The following is a 13,349-nucleotide window of genomic DNA, read 5'->3' as shown; positions in this document are numbered from 1 at the left end:
CCGAAGGAGTGTCTCTTTGTTAGTTTTTATTTCACTCACCGTTGCCCGGGGATTGACAGAAGTAACACCTAATGCGTTGTATTTTTTCATTATATATTTCACTCATTTCTTTATATTAAACGATGGCGAGGGGATGACAACCCTAAAGGCGTTGCTTTTAAGCTTTTTCTTCCCATGGATATAAGCAAAAACTGGATATCAGCATTGGCGGCAACGCCAAAGGTGCTGCTCTTTGTTATTCATTTCACTTATTCCTTTAATTTTAATGAGCTCATGGGGACGGTAATGCTAAAAACATAAAGGATGAGGAGTGGGTTTGAAAAGGGGTCATATTAAGGGTTTTTGTCGTTATACTTTTATTCAAATGGGAAGACTATCCTGAGGCTGAAGGGATCCACATACTTCGATAAACCTATCCTCCCCCGTGCAAATACGCGACACTTCAGCTAGTAATTAATAATGTCATACTCTTTTGTTATTATTTACATCATCAGTATCATTTTAGATTTTGCTTGGAGAGAGCAAGATTCTCCACCGACACAGCAGTTCCACGAATTTTATTAGTATATACAACTAATAATTAAAGTATCTAAACACAGGGCGATTTCATTCCTGTCCTCTCTAAATGATGTCCCCTGATTAGGGGCGGACTGGCCAGGTGGGCAACCGAGCAAATGTTCATTAGCGTCTTCAAAGCCCTATTTAATGACGAAAATAAAATATAAATAAATTTCCCTGAGATACATATTTACATTATTTTCCTGTAATAACACACAAAACAATTCAATTAATAAAATAATACTCAAATTATGAAATACCATGCGAATGTTGTGGAATCTTTGTTGAAGTCACATGTTGAAGTCACATGTCCTCTGGAATCAAATATCGAACTAAAATGGCACCTTAATGTTATTTTTTTTTTTTCAAAGTTGGTAATGCGGGTTATACATCGCGTTTCTGTCTGTTGCCATAGTTGATTAAAATATCATTACAATATTTAAAGTTTGACGGTGTAATGTTCAGCACTCATTTTGAATCGGAACAATTCGTCATCTGTTTGAGTTGAAAGAAACTTATCTATGATCAATTGAATTTTGAATTCTAAAAGGTTCTGTTTGACAGAAGAAAATCTTGAGTCTCACCTAAAACTTGCAATTAAACAACGTCTTCAGGGTAGCGCAAATGAAAAGGTTGAGAACGACATAGATGATCACATTGTCATTCTAAACTCTTTTATTATTATTGCAGTGTATACTTGTATAACTTTATGCTAGTGATGGACAAACCTTTTTGGGAGAGGATCAAAGAAACTAGAAAGTCTAGCAGGACCAATACAATTTATTAAAATCAATAGTGGTACTTTTTACTTTTTTTGTGATCGTAAGCACTATTAATAATTGAAGTTTCTTATAATCTACTTCTAATAGGGATACACCGATTTCCAGAAGTAAAATTTAATGCTCATATGTGAGTCTGTTTCAAATACAACTCTTTTCAAGTAACGGGTCCGCGGTGGCACAGTGGTAAAACGTTCACCTCTGGTACAGGGGTTCTTGGTTTGATCCCAGATCACACCAAGTGAACTTTGTGGTAGACAAACACCATGTGCGTGAGTTTTCTCGGGGTTCTCCCGTTTCTTCCCTCTTTCTTCATTCCACCATTTCATTCATTTCTCATCATCAACGTCACCGTCTTCTTTAGCTTAGCCGGCATAACAGTGGTATATAAAACTTAAAAAAAAAATCATTTTTTCTTTCTACTCTTTTCTTTCGCCAGGTTAGAAATCATGTCGCGGGCCAAATAAATTTTCTAGGGAATCGTGCTGTAGTTTGCCAATTATTGTTTTACTAACTTAGTCTACTGGTACAAAAATTCAAATTTGTGATATTGATAAACATCATTTGACTTCTCTTTAATTGTATGAAATGAACTGTGATGTATATAATATTTAATAATATTAGGAAGTAACTATAATATTTGGAATAATATAATAGTTTATTTGCATTACATTATCTATGTTAAAAACAGATTTAAAGCAAAAAAAGAATTGTGAAAATATAAATCATTATTATCAGAAAATAAAGCGTAGTATGGGTTACTCAACTTACCACAGATTAGAGATCTGCACGGGCAGGAATTTTTATTTACAACAATCAGAAATTTAATTTTGCAGTTGTGCTTTAAAAGTTCTCCAGAAAGAACGTTGCAATAAATATCGTTGTACAGTATATTTACAAAGTTAGGCCAGAAAAGGCCCGCGAAATATGGTTGTATATTTAAAAATTTACATCCCGAGCCCGGCACAGGCCCGAAATGATATATTTTTTGTAGGCCCAAGTTCGGCCCGTGGGCGGGTCGGGCTCAAGTCCGCGGACTCTGCCCGAGCCTGTGCAGACCTCTACCACACATGAAATAAACTGTTTTTAAATGAAATGTACGTACTTGAATAACAGATGTTAAACCCGACATCTAGAGGTTAAATATCTTCTTCCAATTCAACAACAACAACTAACAACTACTTCTTCTTCCAATACCAATACCAATTTGCATAACCCAGAATAAAGTATACCAGAAACCTAATAATAAAACTTACTTGTAAGATACGTTATGTAGACGGTTAATTTTGTTAGCCAGTGCAATTTGAGATTCACTTTTGTCAAATCCGATGACTTCTTCGAAATAAGGAGATAAGAGTTTGGAAGCTTGTCCTGAACCACATCCAACGTCCAATGCAATTGTTAAAGAACCAGTACACTGAAGATATAGAAAAGAATAAGTAAATATGATACTTTACAAACATGATGTTTTAGACACAATTATACGAAAGTGTGTTGATAGGTACACTCATGATTCTTATACAACTGTCTTCTTGAAAGAATATAATCTGATAATGATTTTGCAGGATACTTTTAAAACTGATACTATGTGTAGATAGAATCGGGAAATATATATTTGTGGTAAATTTCATAGGAAAAGAATTATAAATACGAAAATTAGAACGAGTAAAACAAAATGGACAAGAAAGTTTTATTTTCGTTTTATTGTTCTTATTTACTGTTTTTTTTGACATAGAATTTGCCACGCACATGTCTCTGCCGATAATACACATACTAACATTATAAGAAATACCGGGCTAATTCGTTATCAAATTATATTCCTACAGCAACATATTTATAGATATGCGACAATAATTTTGGACATGAGTGTACATGATTCATTAAATGTCTTTTGATTAGTTGAAGATTTTTCTATAATAAAGAAGTCTGATCTTAAAAGCTAGGTAGTAGGAACATGTATGAGTTTTATGGTATTTTGGACTCAGTAATTATAAGTAAACAAAACTTTAAAATATAACAATAAATAAAAACTAATGTCTACTTTCCATTACATGTTCTCAATGTTCTCATGGTAGATATAGGAAATTACGAAATGTTTAAAACAAAGATTTAAAACAGTAATATGCGGCACCAGCGATGTACACGAAGACAGTATTGTACACAGAATTTCGTAAAGGAGTGGGTTCAAGCTCCCCAGTTCACATAAGTTTAGGTGTGCTTATTCTTGCATAATATTGATCGAGGGCGGGGGTTTTAATTCGGAAACTCCCCTTGCGTACGCCACTGTGCAAATGATATAATTAGAGAGGGCACTTAAATAATTTATTGTTATTTTTTTAAAAATAGATATCGTGCAGTTATTTCTTTCTTATAGTTTGGACATATTGGCGAAAGTAGTAGTTTGGTCTTCTCCAAATCCTTGATAATATGCCTGTTCCTCTGGAGAGAACAGAAAAAGGAAATATTTTCTAATGGAAGGAAAAGATGGAATTTAAGAATAGAATAAATATACAGACGATCAAGTGTGTTTCTGTGAGTCTCCTCGTAATGGAGACCAAGACAACTGCACTGAAAGAAAAAAAAAGTCCAGATTTCAGGAGAAAACGAGGATAATATGCATTTTTTTCAGGGAACACCATGACAAGACGGTGGTGTCAATTGTAGTACTGGGTGAAACATTCTTATTTCCTGTAGCAACGTACGTCATCAAGTAAGAGCGGTGCTTACTATGTTCACCGAAGTAATTGGTGCTCTCACTGAACTGACGTATCGTACGTCGCCATAGGAAATAAGGGTATTTCACCCAGTATTACGATTGATACCACCGTCTTGTCATGGTCTTCCCTACAAACGCATATTACCCTCATTTTCTCCTTAAATCTGGACTTATTTTTTTTTTTCACTGTATATCTTAACGAAATACATTTACTGTTCAATACAGACCCAGTGTTGGTAACAGTTAAGCTCGTTCAGTAGACATTCAGTTTTCTCTAATGTAAGGTGACTAGACTTTGAAAAAACACTATGACAGTCGGCAAAAAGTGGCATGCTGCACATCAAGATGAATAGTGCCGGATTTAGGTTTGGTGGGGCCCTAAGCTATTGAAGGTTATGGGTCCCTTTATATACCCAGATGAACTTACTCATCCTGCATACAGAAATGAAGACACTAGTGATATTTTATGAAGCAAAGAGCCTACACAACACAAAGAATTGTTGCTCTATTTATATTTTATTTTTTGTTTTCCTTATATTTTGGAACTGTACACTCATGTCCAAAAATATTGTCGCATATCTATAACTGTCTTCTTGTAAGAATATAATCTGATAATGATTTTGCAGGGTACTTTTAATACTGATACTATGTGTATAATCGGGAAATGTATATTTGTGGTAAATTTCATAGGAAAAGAATTATAAACACGAAAATTAGAATGAGTAAAACAAAATGTTGCTAAATGGACAAGAAAGTTTTATTTTCGTTTTATTGCTCTTATTTACTGCTCTTTCGGCACGAAATTTGCCACATACATGCTTTGCCGATTATACACATACTAAGATTATAAGAAACACCGGGCGAATTCGTCATCAAATTACATTCTTACAAAAGATATTTATAGACATGCGACGATAATTTTGGACATGAGTGTACATCCAGTTTTTTCCTTCAATTTTTTGGGGCTCCCAAGAGGGTGGAACCCTAAGCTATAGCTTGTTTAGCTTATACGTAAATCCGGCACTGAAGATGAACTAATATTTTCTTTTGTTTACAAAGAGCTCGACCCTCGCTATGTTGTTAACTCTAACGACATTTATTAGAGCTTAAGTCTTCCGCAATGCAGTATGCACTGGCAATCTGATTCAATCCTATTGGTTATCTGGACATCGTTCTTGTCTTGTGGTCCTAATAGAACTATTATCGATTTAATTTTGATGTTAGAAGTCAGTTATTAAACCACAGAGACTTTGCAATCGACGACACTCAGAGATGAGCAAGGTGTTGAGGGGGGAAAAATGTGGTGCAAAGAAAAATTGGAAGAGTGCTCAATATACTGTACATACAGGGTGTTTCGGGAATAAACTGATAAACTTTGCTTACGTGTTTAGGACCTCAATAAAAGTAAAAAACAGTTTATCTGCGGGTTTGGCCCTAAGCATCACGTAATTACGTAGATGAAGCCAATTTAGTATAAGTTTCAAAATTATTCATAGAGTGGGTACACTGAATGAAACAACTGACAAACTTAACATACGTATTTAGGACCTCATTTTTCGTTGGAAACGGGTCACTGTAGCTCAGTGGTAGAGAGCTTACCATTGGTGCGTAGGTTCCCTGGTTCGATCCCCATCAAGTAAGTTTGTGGTGGACAATATTTTGTCCGTGGTTTTCTCGGAGGTACTTCCGTTTCCTCCTATATTGTCATTTCACTAATTCTTCCATCATCATTCACTTGCCTTAATCATCTGTCTCCCTTAACTTAAAGGGCATAATCGTGGGACGTTAAACTGAAAGATTTCATTTTTTCCTTGAGAACTTTAAAATACGGAGTTTTGGAGCAGTTAGTAGAATTGATCATAGAATGGAACACGATGGTTATGTAATTTAACGTCCCATGATTTTGCCCTTCAGGTTAAAAGAGACGGATGATTACTGAAAGTGAATAATTATGAAATAATTGGGGGAATGAGAATGTGGGACGAAACCGGAAAACCTCGTGAAAATCCACGAACGCGATGGAGTTCGCTACAAACGCATATGGTCTGATGTCGAATCAGGAACTCTTTGATCCACTGTATTCTCAATAATAATAATAACTACATAATCATACACAATAAAACCTCTCAACTTGGACATACCTGTATCATGGATACCTCTCTACATTGAACAGCTTTTCTAGGAACCAAACAAAAACCTATATTTTTATGTATGAGTATATTTATCTTTAATCTTGGACACCCTTCTATCTTGTATCTTGAATAACTATTCGGATCAACAGGTGGACACCAGTAAGTAATTTTCGTGGTTCTCATTTTGTTGTTGATGAGATAATACAATTACTTGTTGTAGCAATTGACAGTATCAACAATTAGAAGAAGCGTTATCAACAAGGAAAGGACTGGTTCTAGTGTCTTTGTAAAACATTCAAGAACAGAGGAAGGGAGTACAGGAAAAATATGGTCAATTATTGAAATTCACTTCGAATGATAAAAATATAGCAGTTATTTTTGTTTTCCATGATTTATACTCATTTTGTGCTATTTCAATATCATACATATTCCAAAATGAGTAAACGCAAGAAGTTTTGGATCGCCTTAACAAAGGCGAAATCTGTAGGAAGTTGGTAGAAGAATTTTGTGCTTCTAAATTAACAAATTCCAGTGTTAAGTCGCATAGGCGTGGGAGCAGAATTGTAATGCAGAAAGGTATAGACTACACATAACGAAGTAAATGATAACGTTTTGGAATTTTTTCGTATGTGCCGTTAAAAAGATATTCTACGGGCCGACGCTGCAAGAAAAGGCAAAAGAAATGGTTATTCGCTTAAGTATCATTGAATTAACAGCCAGTAATGGGTGGTTTAGGGTTGCCATATTTCAAAACTAAAAATCCGGGATGCTACTAAATTACGAGAATCCGGTCCGCAGCCAGCTCGAAAATGTAGACCGGCCCGGTGAAAGTTAGGGGAGGCCCGATCAAAAATATTATAGTTCATCACCATATTATAGTTCATTTGCAAGCCTACTGTGAAAATTTTAGAGGGGCCAGTAAACATTTATGGGGGGTACCGCCCCCTAGACCCCCCTGCATAGGGCCTGACGAGGATCTTTGAAATGTTTAAAATGAAAAGAAGTGTTATATACTAATTTACTTTCTTCCATTAAATAGAATTGTTTAAGTATATGTAATCACATTTTTAGTCATTTTAGTAGACCCTCTTCTCCCTAGTTAAGTAAACTTAAGTAGATGATTTATCCCTCCCTATGATAAGCACAATGTTTTTTTGCTCATTGTCAAAAATGAGTCTGTTTTAGCTCATTCAAGATATGATGTTTCCTTTCACACGTTTTGTATGTTCGTGTTGTGTCCCCTCCATTTTTTTTTTTTTTTTTTTTTAGAACGGATTAAAATATTTCCAAAGCAAGATGCAGATTGAAACAGAGTACTAAAGATGACAATAAGATTGAGCAGTAAAACCTTTTGTCCCTGGCCAATGATCGTTCAATGTGCAAGTAGTTAAATCGTGAACTTAATTAAAACCATGTTTTTATGTAGTCAAGTTCCTTTTTTTTTTTAAAAAAAAAAAAAACAACTTTTGAATTGCCCCTACGTTTCCTCGCTGAAATCCGGGACATTTAAGCGTCCGAGAAATATTTTCAGGGCGCAGATCTCAATTCCGTGACGGTCCTGGATTTTCCGGGACGAATGGCAACCAAAGGGTGGTTGGAACTCTTTCAAAAACGTAACAAAATTAATTTTAACGTGCTTTGTGAACAATCAGCTTGTGCAAATTTTCAATGTGCAGAAGACTGGAACTGTAAGTTGCCCATCATCATAGCAAGTTACAACTATGAGAACATTTTCAATGCCGACGACAGAGTAGTTTCTTCTACCGTCAAGTGTCGACGTGCAAAGGCGCCAATCCTGAGGGACCGAGGGGGCCCGGGCCCCCCAAAAGCTCATGTGGGCCCCCTATTGTATTTATGAATATACAATATTTGGCATAATTTGAGTGCAATTTGTCTTAAAATCTTCATATATATACCTTCTGCATCTGAATGCTCCTCCCCCCAAATTTACAGAGAAATCGGCGCCCTTGTGGACGTGTTCTTTAGTCAAAAAAGTTGAAATCCAAGAAAAGAATTATCATGTTATTCTGTAGCAGTACTTGTAGCGAAAAGCTCGAACCCGTTGTTATAATAAAAGTTGCTCGGATCCCCATCTTCAAACAGATCAGTGTCTAGGTCGGTGGTCTTAACGTTTTGACGTTTCAATTCGAAAGTTTAAAATGAAGTCACAAATATTAACAGAGAGGTCGTCTGAAGTAAATCTAAAAAAAATGAAGCGAACAAAACGTAAGCTTTCACTGTTTATCGATAATGCGACAAGTCATCTTGACTTGAAATTGTCAAATGTGACTGTAGTATGATTACAGTCCCAGCCTACTCTACCCCACCCAAATTTGACCAACGAGGTGCAGCCTCTAGAAAAGTCCATAGCCGATTTCACTCGTACTGTTTCTCTTCCAGACGCGATCCGTTGGATAAATGAAGCATGGAATGACATTGCACCAGATACAATTAAGAAGCGTTTCAGTAAAGTTTTTTTTTTTTTTTTTTTTTTTTTTTTTTTTTTTTTTTACGGATACCATGCAGAAGAAGACGATAACACAGAATTACAAGAATTATTTGCTCTTTCCGAAAAATATCGCAACAAAATTTCCTTCTAAAATTTCAGCAATTTGAATGATCACTTAGTTCATCAGGAACATGAAATTTACTCTGCTGAGGTCATACTCGAAAAGATATGACCGTACCAATATCGAAAGGGAATTTTCTTCCGATTTAGAATATGAAGAGGAAAGGAACTGCATCCTGCTTATACGATTTCTCACGAGAGTCAGGGGTAAAAGTGAGGGGGAACGCGGGGAGACGTCTTCTCCACTTCCAAAAATATATGGTGTCCCTCCACTTCCTAAATTATTACAATGAGGAAAGATAGGCAAGAGGGTCGGCGTGACGTCATGCGTCCCCCTACCTTTTCAGATCGGGAACCGGTCAAAACCCCCACAGCCAAAACCCCCACACTCAAGAAATGTCAAAACGCCCACACAAACGGTCATAACCCCCACACAAATGGACAAATCTCCCAAACGCACGAACGGTCAAAACCCCCACAGCCAAAACCCCCACACTCAAGAAATGTCAAAACGCCCACACGATCGGTCATAACCCCCACACAAATGGACAAACCTCCCAAATACACGAACGGTCGTAACCCCCACAGCCAAAACCCCCACACTGGTAGTCGGTCATAACCTCCAACGGTCATAACTTCCACAGAAAATGGACAAAACAGCCACACATAGCAACGGTCACAATCCCCACATAAATGGACAAAACCCCCACACAAATGGACAAAACTCCCACATGCAGAAATAGTCACAACTGCCACTCAAATTGACAAAACCCCCATACTCATGTATTGCCCTTGTACTTTTTAATAACATTTTTTATTCCACTTAAACTGATGTTGCAACTATTCTTCTTGGGCGTCATAAAGAGCCGCAACAAAGACGTGAAATGACGATCATTTCAGAGTGTGGGGGATTTGTCCGATTTTGTGGGAGTTTTGTCCATTTATGTGGGGATTATGACCGTTGCTATGTGTGGCTGTTTTGTCCATTTGTGTGGGGGTTATGACCGATTGTGTGGGCGTTTTGACATTTTTTGAGTGTGGGGGTTTTGGCTGTGGGGGTTTTGACCGTTCGTGCGTTTGGGAGATTTGTCCATTTGTGTGGGGGTTATGACCGATCGTGTGGGCGTTTTGACATTTCTTGAGTGTGGGGGTTTTGGCTGTGGGGGTTTTGACCGTTCGTGCGTTTGGGAGATTTGTCCATTTGTGTGGGGGTTATGACCGTTTGTGTGGGTGTTTTGACATTTCTTGAGTGTGGGGGTTTTGGCTGTGGGGGTTTTGACCTAGACCCTTTCAGCAGCGAGGCCATATGGGACGTGGAGCTACTGGATTAACGCGGAATCCGAATCATTTTAGCTCCCACCAGGATTCGAACCCGGGTCTCCAACGCCGAAGTCGCGTACGCTAACCGCTTAGCCACGAAGGAGATCATTGTGTTGTAGCTGATACAGGTAATGAGTAGGCAAGGCGCAAGGCATGACGTTCGAGTATCTGCAATTTGTCAAAGAACTGACGGAGTGGATGACCAGGCGATATGTCCATGAGTAACAGCAGGACGAACAAACATCTTATACGAATAAAGTATAAAACTCATCGGATTCTTGTACAGTGGAGGTTCTATCCCGGGGCCGTGCGGCATAGGCCCTCCCAATTTTTGGAGTGACAAAAATCATTTAAGCTATTATTTATATATTTTTTAAAGTTAATAGTAAGCTCATGATACACCCATCATAGTTTGAGTTCTGGCTGCTTCCTAGTTTTTACCTTTTAGATGCGCCACTTGTTTTGTACTGAGACCGCAGTTGGTTCCTCGTAAACCGTGCAACAAATTGATTCTTCGTTGTATATTAACTTCTAAATTGGAGAGATGAGCTTTCCAACCGAGGTGTTTATCGAAGGTGACGTCAAGTTTTAACACTAATTTCCAAACATAATTGTGAGCCTAGGAGTGAGAGATGTAATTGCTTAGGATTTCGTGTTGGACAATATTTGTTGCGTTTGAGGGCAGACAAAGTCATTTGAGTTTTAGATGGAAATAGTTTCAGTTTCCATTTGAGGCACAAACTGACAAATTTATCAATTGCTGGTTAATTTTCCTCTACCTTGTATGTGGCTTCAAGAATTACGATTATTTCTACAGTAAAACCTCTCTTAGTTGACAACCAGGGGTTTCTCAATTAGGCCTTTCTGTTCTCATTTTTACCAGGATACTTTGCGGTCGGTGACGTCATGTGGAGGTATCGCCAAGGATATTGTAAAATAGAGGATTTGCCCATACCACAAAATTGTGAAGCCATACGTCATAGTCATAGGTATCCTATGATTGGTGATTTTCTTACCTGCGAATTGTTATTTCGGGTAATTTCTCTTCACTTTTATTTGTATACCCATACGCGCAGCATGTAACCATTGTATAATATAAATCTGAAGCAACAACTTAAATAAAAATAAATAACAGACACACTATATGTCCACATATGAAGATCGGAATGTTTTGAGCTCACATATATGGCGGTCATTCAGTCATCTAATACGACGAAAATACATATGGGCAGATCCTCCATTTTATAACATTCTTGAGTATCGCGAGGTATCGTTCAAGAGAACAAGTAAAATACTGCATACACAATTACGCTAGTTGGTATACTGTTTCAAGATGGGCAAAACTTCCTCCAAAACACGTCACGGACAGACAGTCAATCAGAACGCTAGATGCGAACCGGAGCTGGTATTTTATATACCTTGGTTAACAACTACGGTTTCTTCAATACATGTTAAACAATTTCCTTTCTTTCTTGTTTAACATATACTAAAGGAACTGTAATTGTCAACTAAGAGAGGTTTTGCTGTAGTAATAATTATAATTCTTAAACTTACTTACTATATGCTCTCAGTATTACTCAATATTACCACTTTCAAAATTATATTTGCAGAAGGTATTAATATATGTTAAAAAGAATAGAAACAAATGGGAAGTAATAAAACATACGTATATAACCAGAAATGTGACAAACAAAAATTTAGAAATTAAAGCAATGAGTAAATCTATAACTCAATACCAAACATATTACAGAGCTCCGAAGATCTATAATGAACTCCCACTCCGAATCAAAGATAAAAGTAATTTCAAAACATATAAAAGGTTAATTTTACAGTGGTTAAAATAATTAAAAAGTGTTAAAAAAATTATTGTTAGCTAAAAGTAAGAAACCTCATATGTTACGATAAGAAAATAAATAAAACACGAGAATCTGGCTCACACACAAGCATTTGCTTATGTGAGCCATTTTCTATCTTTTTTATTCTTTGCATAAAAAATACAAAAAAATTCGCAATATAGAAATAAGGCATTGAATTAAGTTACCCGACACCGCAAGATAGACATGACTTCTGGAAGTCCGAAGTCCTGTCATCCCTGAATACCGGGTACGTTAAACTCTACTAATAAAGGGAATCTAGGAAGTCCGATTTCCTTTAGAGAAGTAATAGCACTTATAAGTAGAAAATTTACTTGTTAATTTCTGTAGCAGTTATTTTTCTTATTCTTTTATTTTATTCCATTAATATTTTGTATATTGTTATTTTATAATTTAATATGTTTATGTATTTTTATGTATATTCTTTAATATATTGGATACACCCAATATATTAATTTTCTTCTTTCTTTAAATAAATAAATAAATAAATATTAGTAGTAAGAGTCGGTTGTTAGGTGATTTGAATAACCCTCTGGATTATGTTTAATAAACCATAAATATTATAACTATATAATTAAAATGTAAAACATACCTTCTCTTCAACGTATCTCACAACAGTATCTATTAACGCCTGTGGTGGAGAACTTCGAAACTTCGCATAGGCTTCAGAAAGATTTGGATCTTTAAATAGTTCACTCATTGTTTCCGAGTCCTCTACTGTTCCTTCTTGTACGGAACACAGATGTCTTCGCTCCGAGTCGTGTAATCTCGGTCAAGGTTTGATTCAGTTTTATCAGAAATTCGGGTGACAAGTTCAGTGGAATGTTGTCTTTATATTCTTTATGCGATAGAGGAACTTGTTTGTCGCCGTTCGTTCTGTTGTGGTTTGTGTGTGATGTTACGTAAGTAAAAAAAATTATCGCAGAGAGAAATGACATGCCTCACTTACATAAACAGATAAGATATATAAATCTTACATTTAGTCATCCTTATTAAAGAATGTCCTCGCCCCTACCAGAAAGTACGGTTCACGCCTCCAATTTAATCTTACAAACTTTAATACGTATACATCACTGTCTGTAGAGATGAAATCTAAAGCTTACCATTTTTTTTTTTTTTTTTTTTTAATAGTGAGGAAGGATAAGTGACGCGTATACAGTAAACTTCCAAACTATGCGATTTCAATGCTGAAACAAGAAGAACGAAGTAGATCTATAACTTCCGGTTGAAACAGAAATAAAATCATAAATTGAACCTATTCCTCGGTCACTGATCCATAAAAGCAGATTTTCGCTATCTATCACAGTTATTAATATGTACTAGTATCGGAACCAGAATTTGATTTTTTTTTTTTACCTGCTTCAGTAGAAGAATTAGAACTAGATTAACTCATTCTTGGGA

General features: G+C 36.3%; 1 protein-coding gene across 1 annotated transcript in view; it reads right to left on the bottom strand.

Moving 5' to 3' along the window:
• LOC145671036 (putative methyltransferase DDB_G0268948) overlaps positions 1 to 12,826 on the bottom strand; it is a 56,906-nt gene extending 44,080 nt beyond the window's left edge. Inside the window, exons 1-2 of the mRNA XM_081739708.1 lie at positions 12,541 to 12,826; positions 2,594 to 2,754 (exon numbers count right to left, since the gene is read on the bottom strand). Of these exons, the coding sequence (XP_081595834.1) occupies positions 2,594 to 2,754; positions 12,541 to 12,648 (269 nt within the window). The 5' untranslated portion in view covers positions 12,649 to 12,826. The remainder of the gene's footprint in view (positions 1 to 2,593; positions 2,755 to 12,540) is intronic.
• Positions 12,827 to 13,349: the final 523 nt, after the last annotated feature.

The sequence above is a fragment of the Thermobia domestica genome, chromosome 15 (assembly GCF_964235325.1).
Source record: "Thermobia domestica chromosome 15, izTheDome1.hap1.1, whole genome shotgun sequence".
Taxonomy (NCBI): Eukaryota; Metazoa; Arthropoda; class Insecta; order Zygentoma; family Lepismatidae; genus Thermobia; species Thermobia domestica.
Note: the sequence above shows the minus strand (reverse complement) of the source record. Positions and strands in the feature narration are given on the sequence as shown.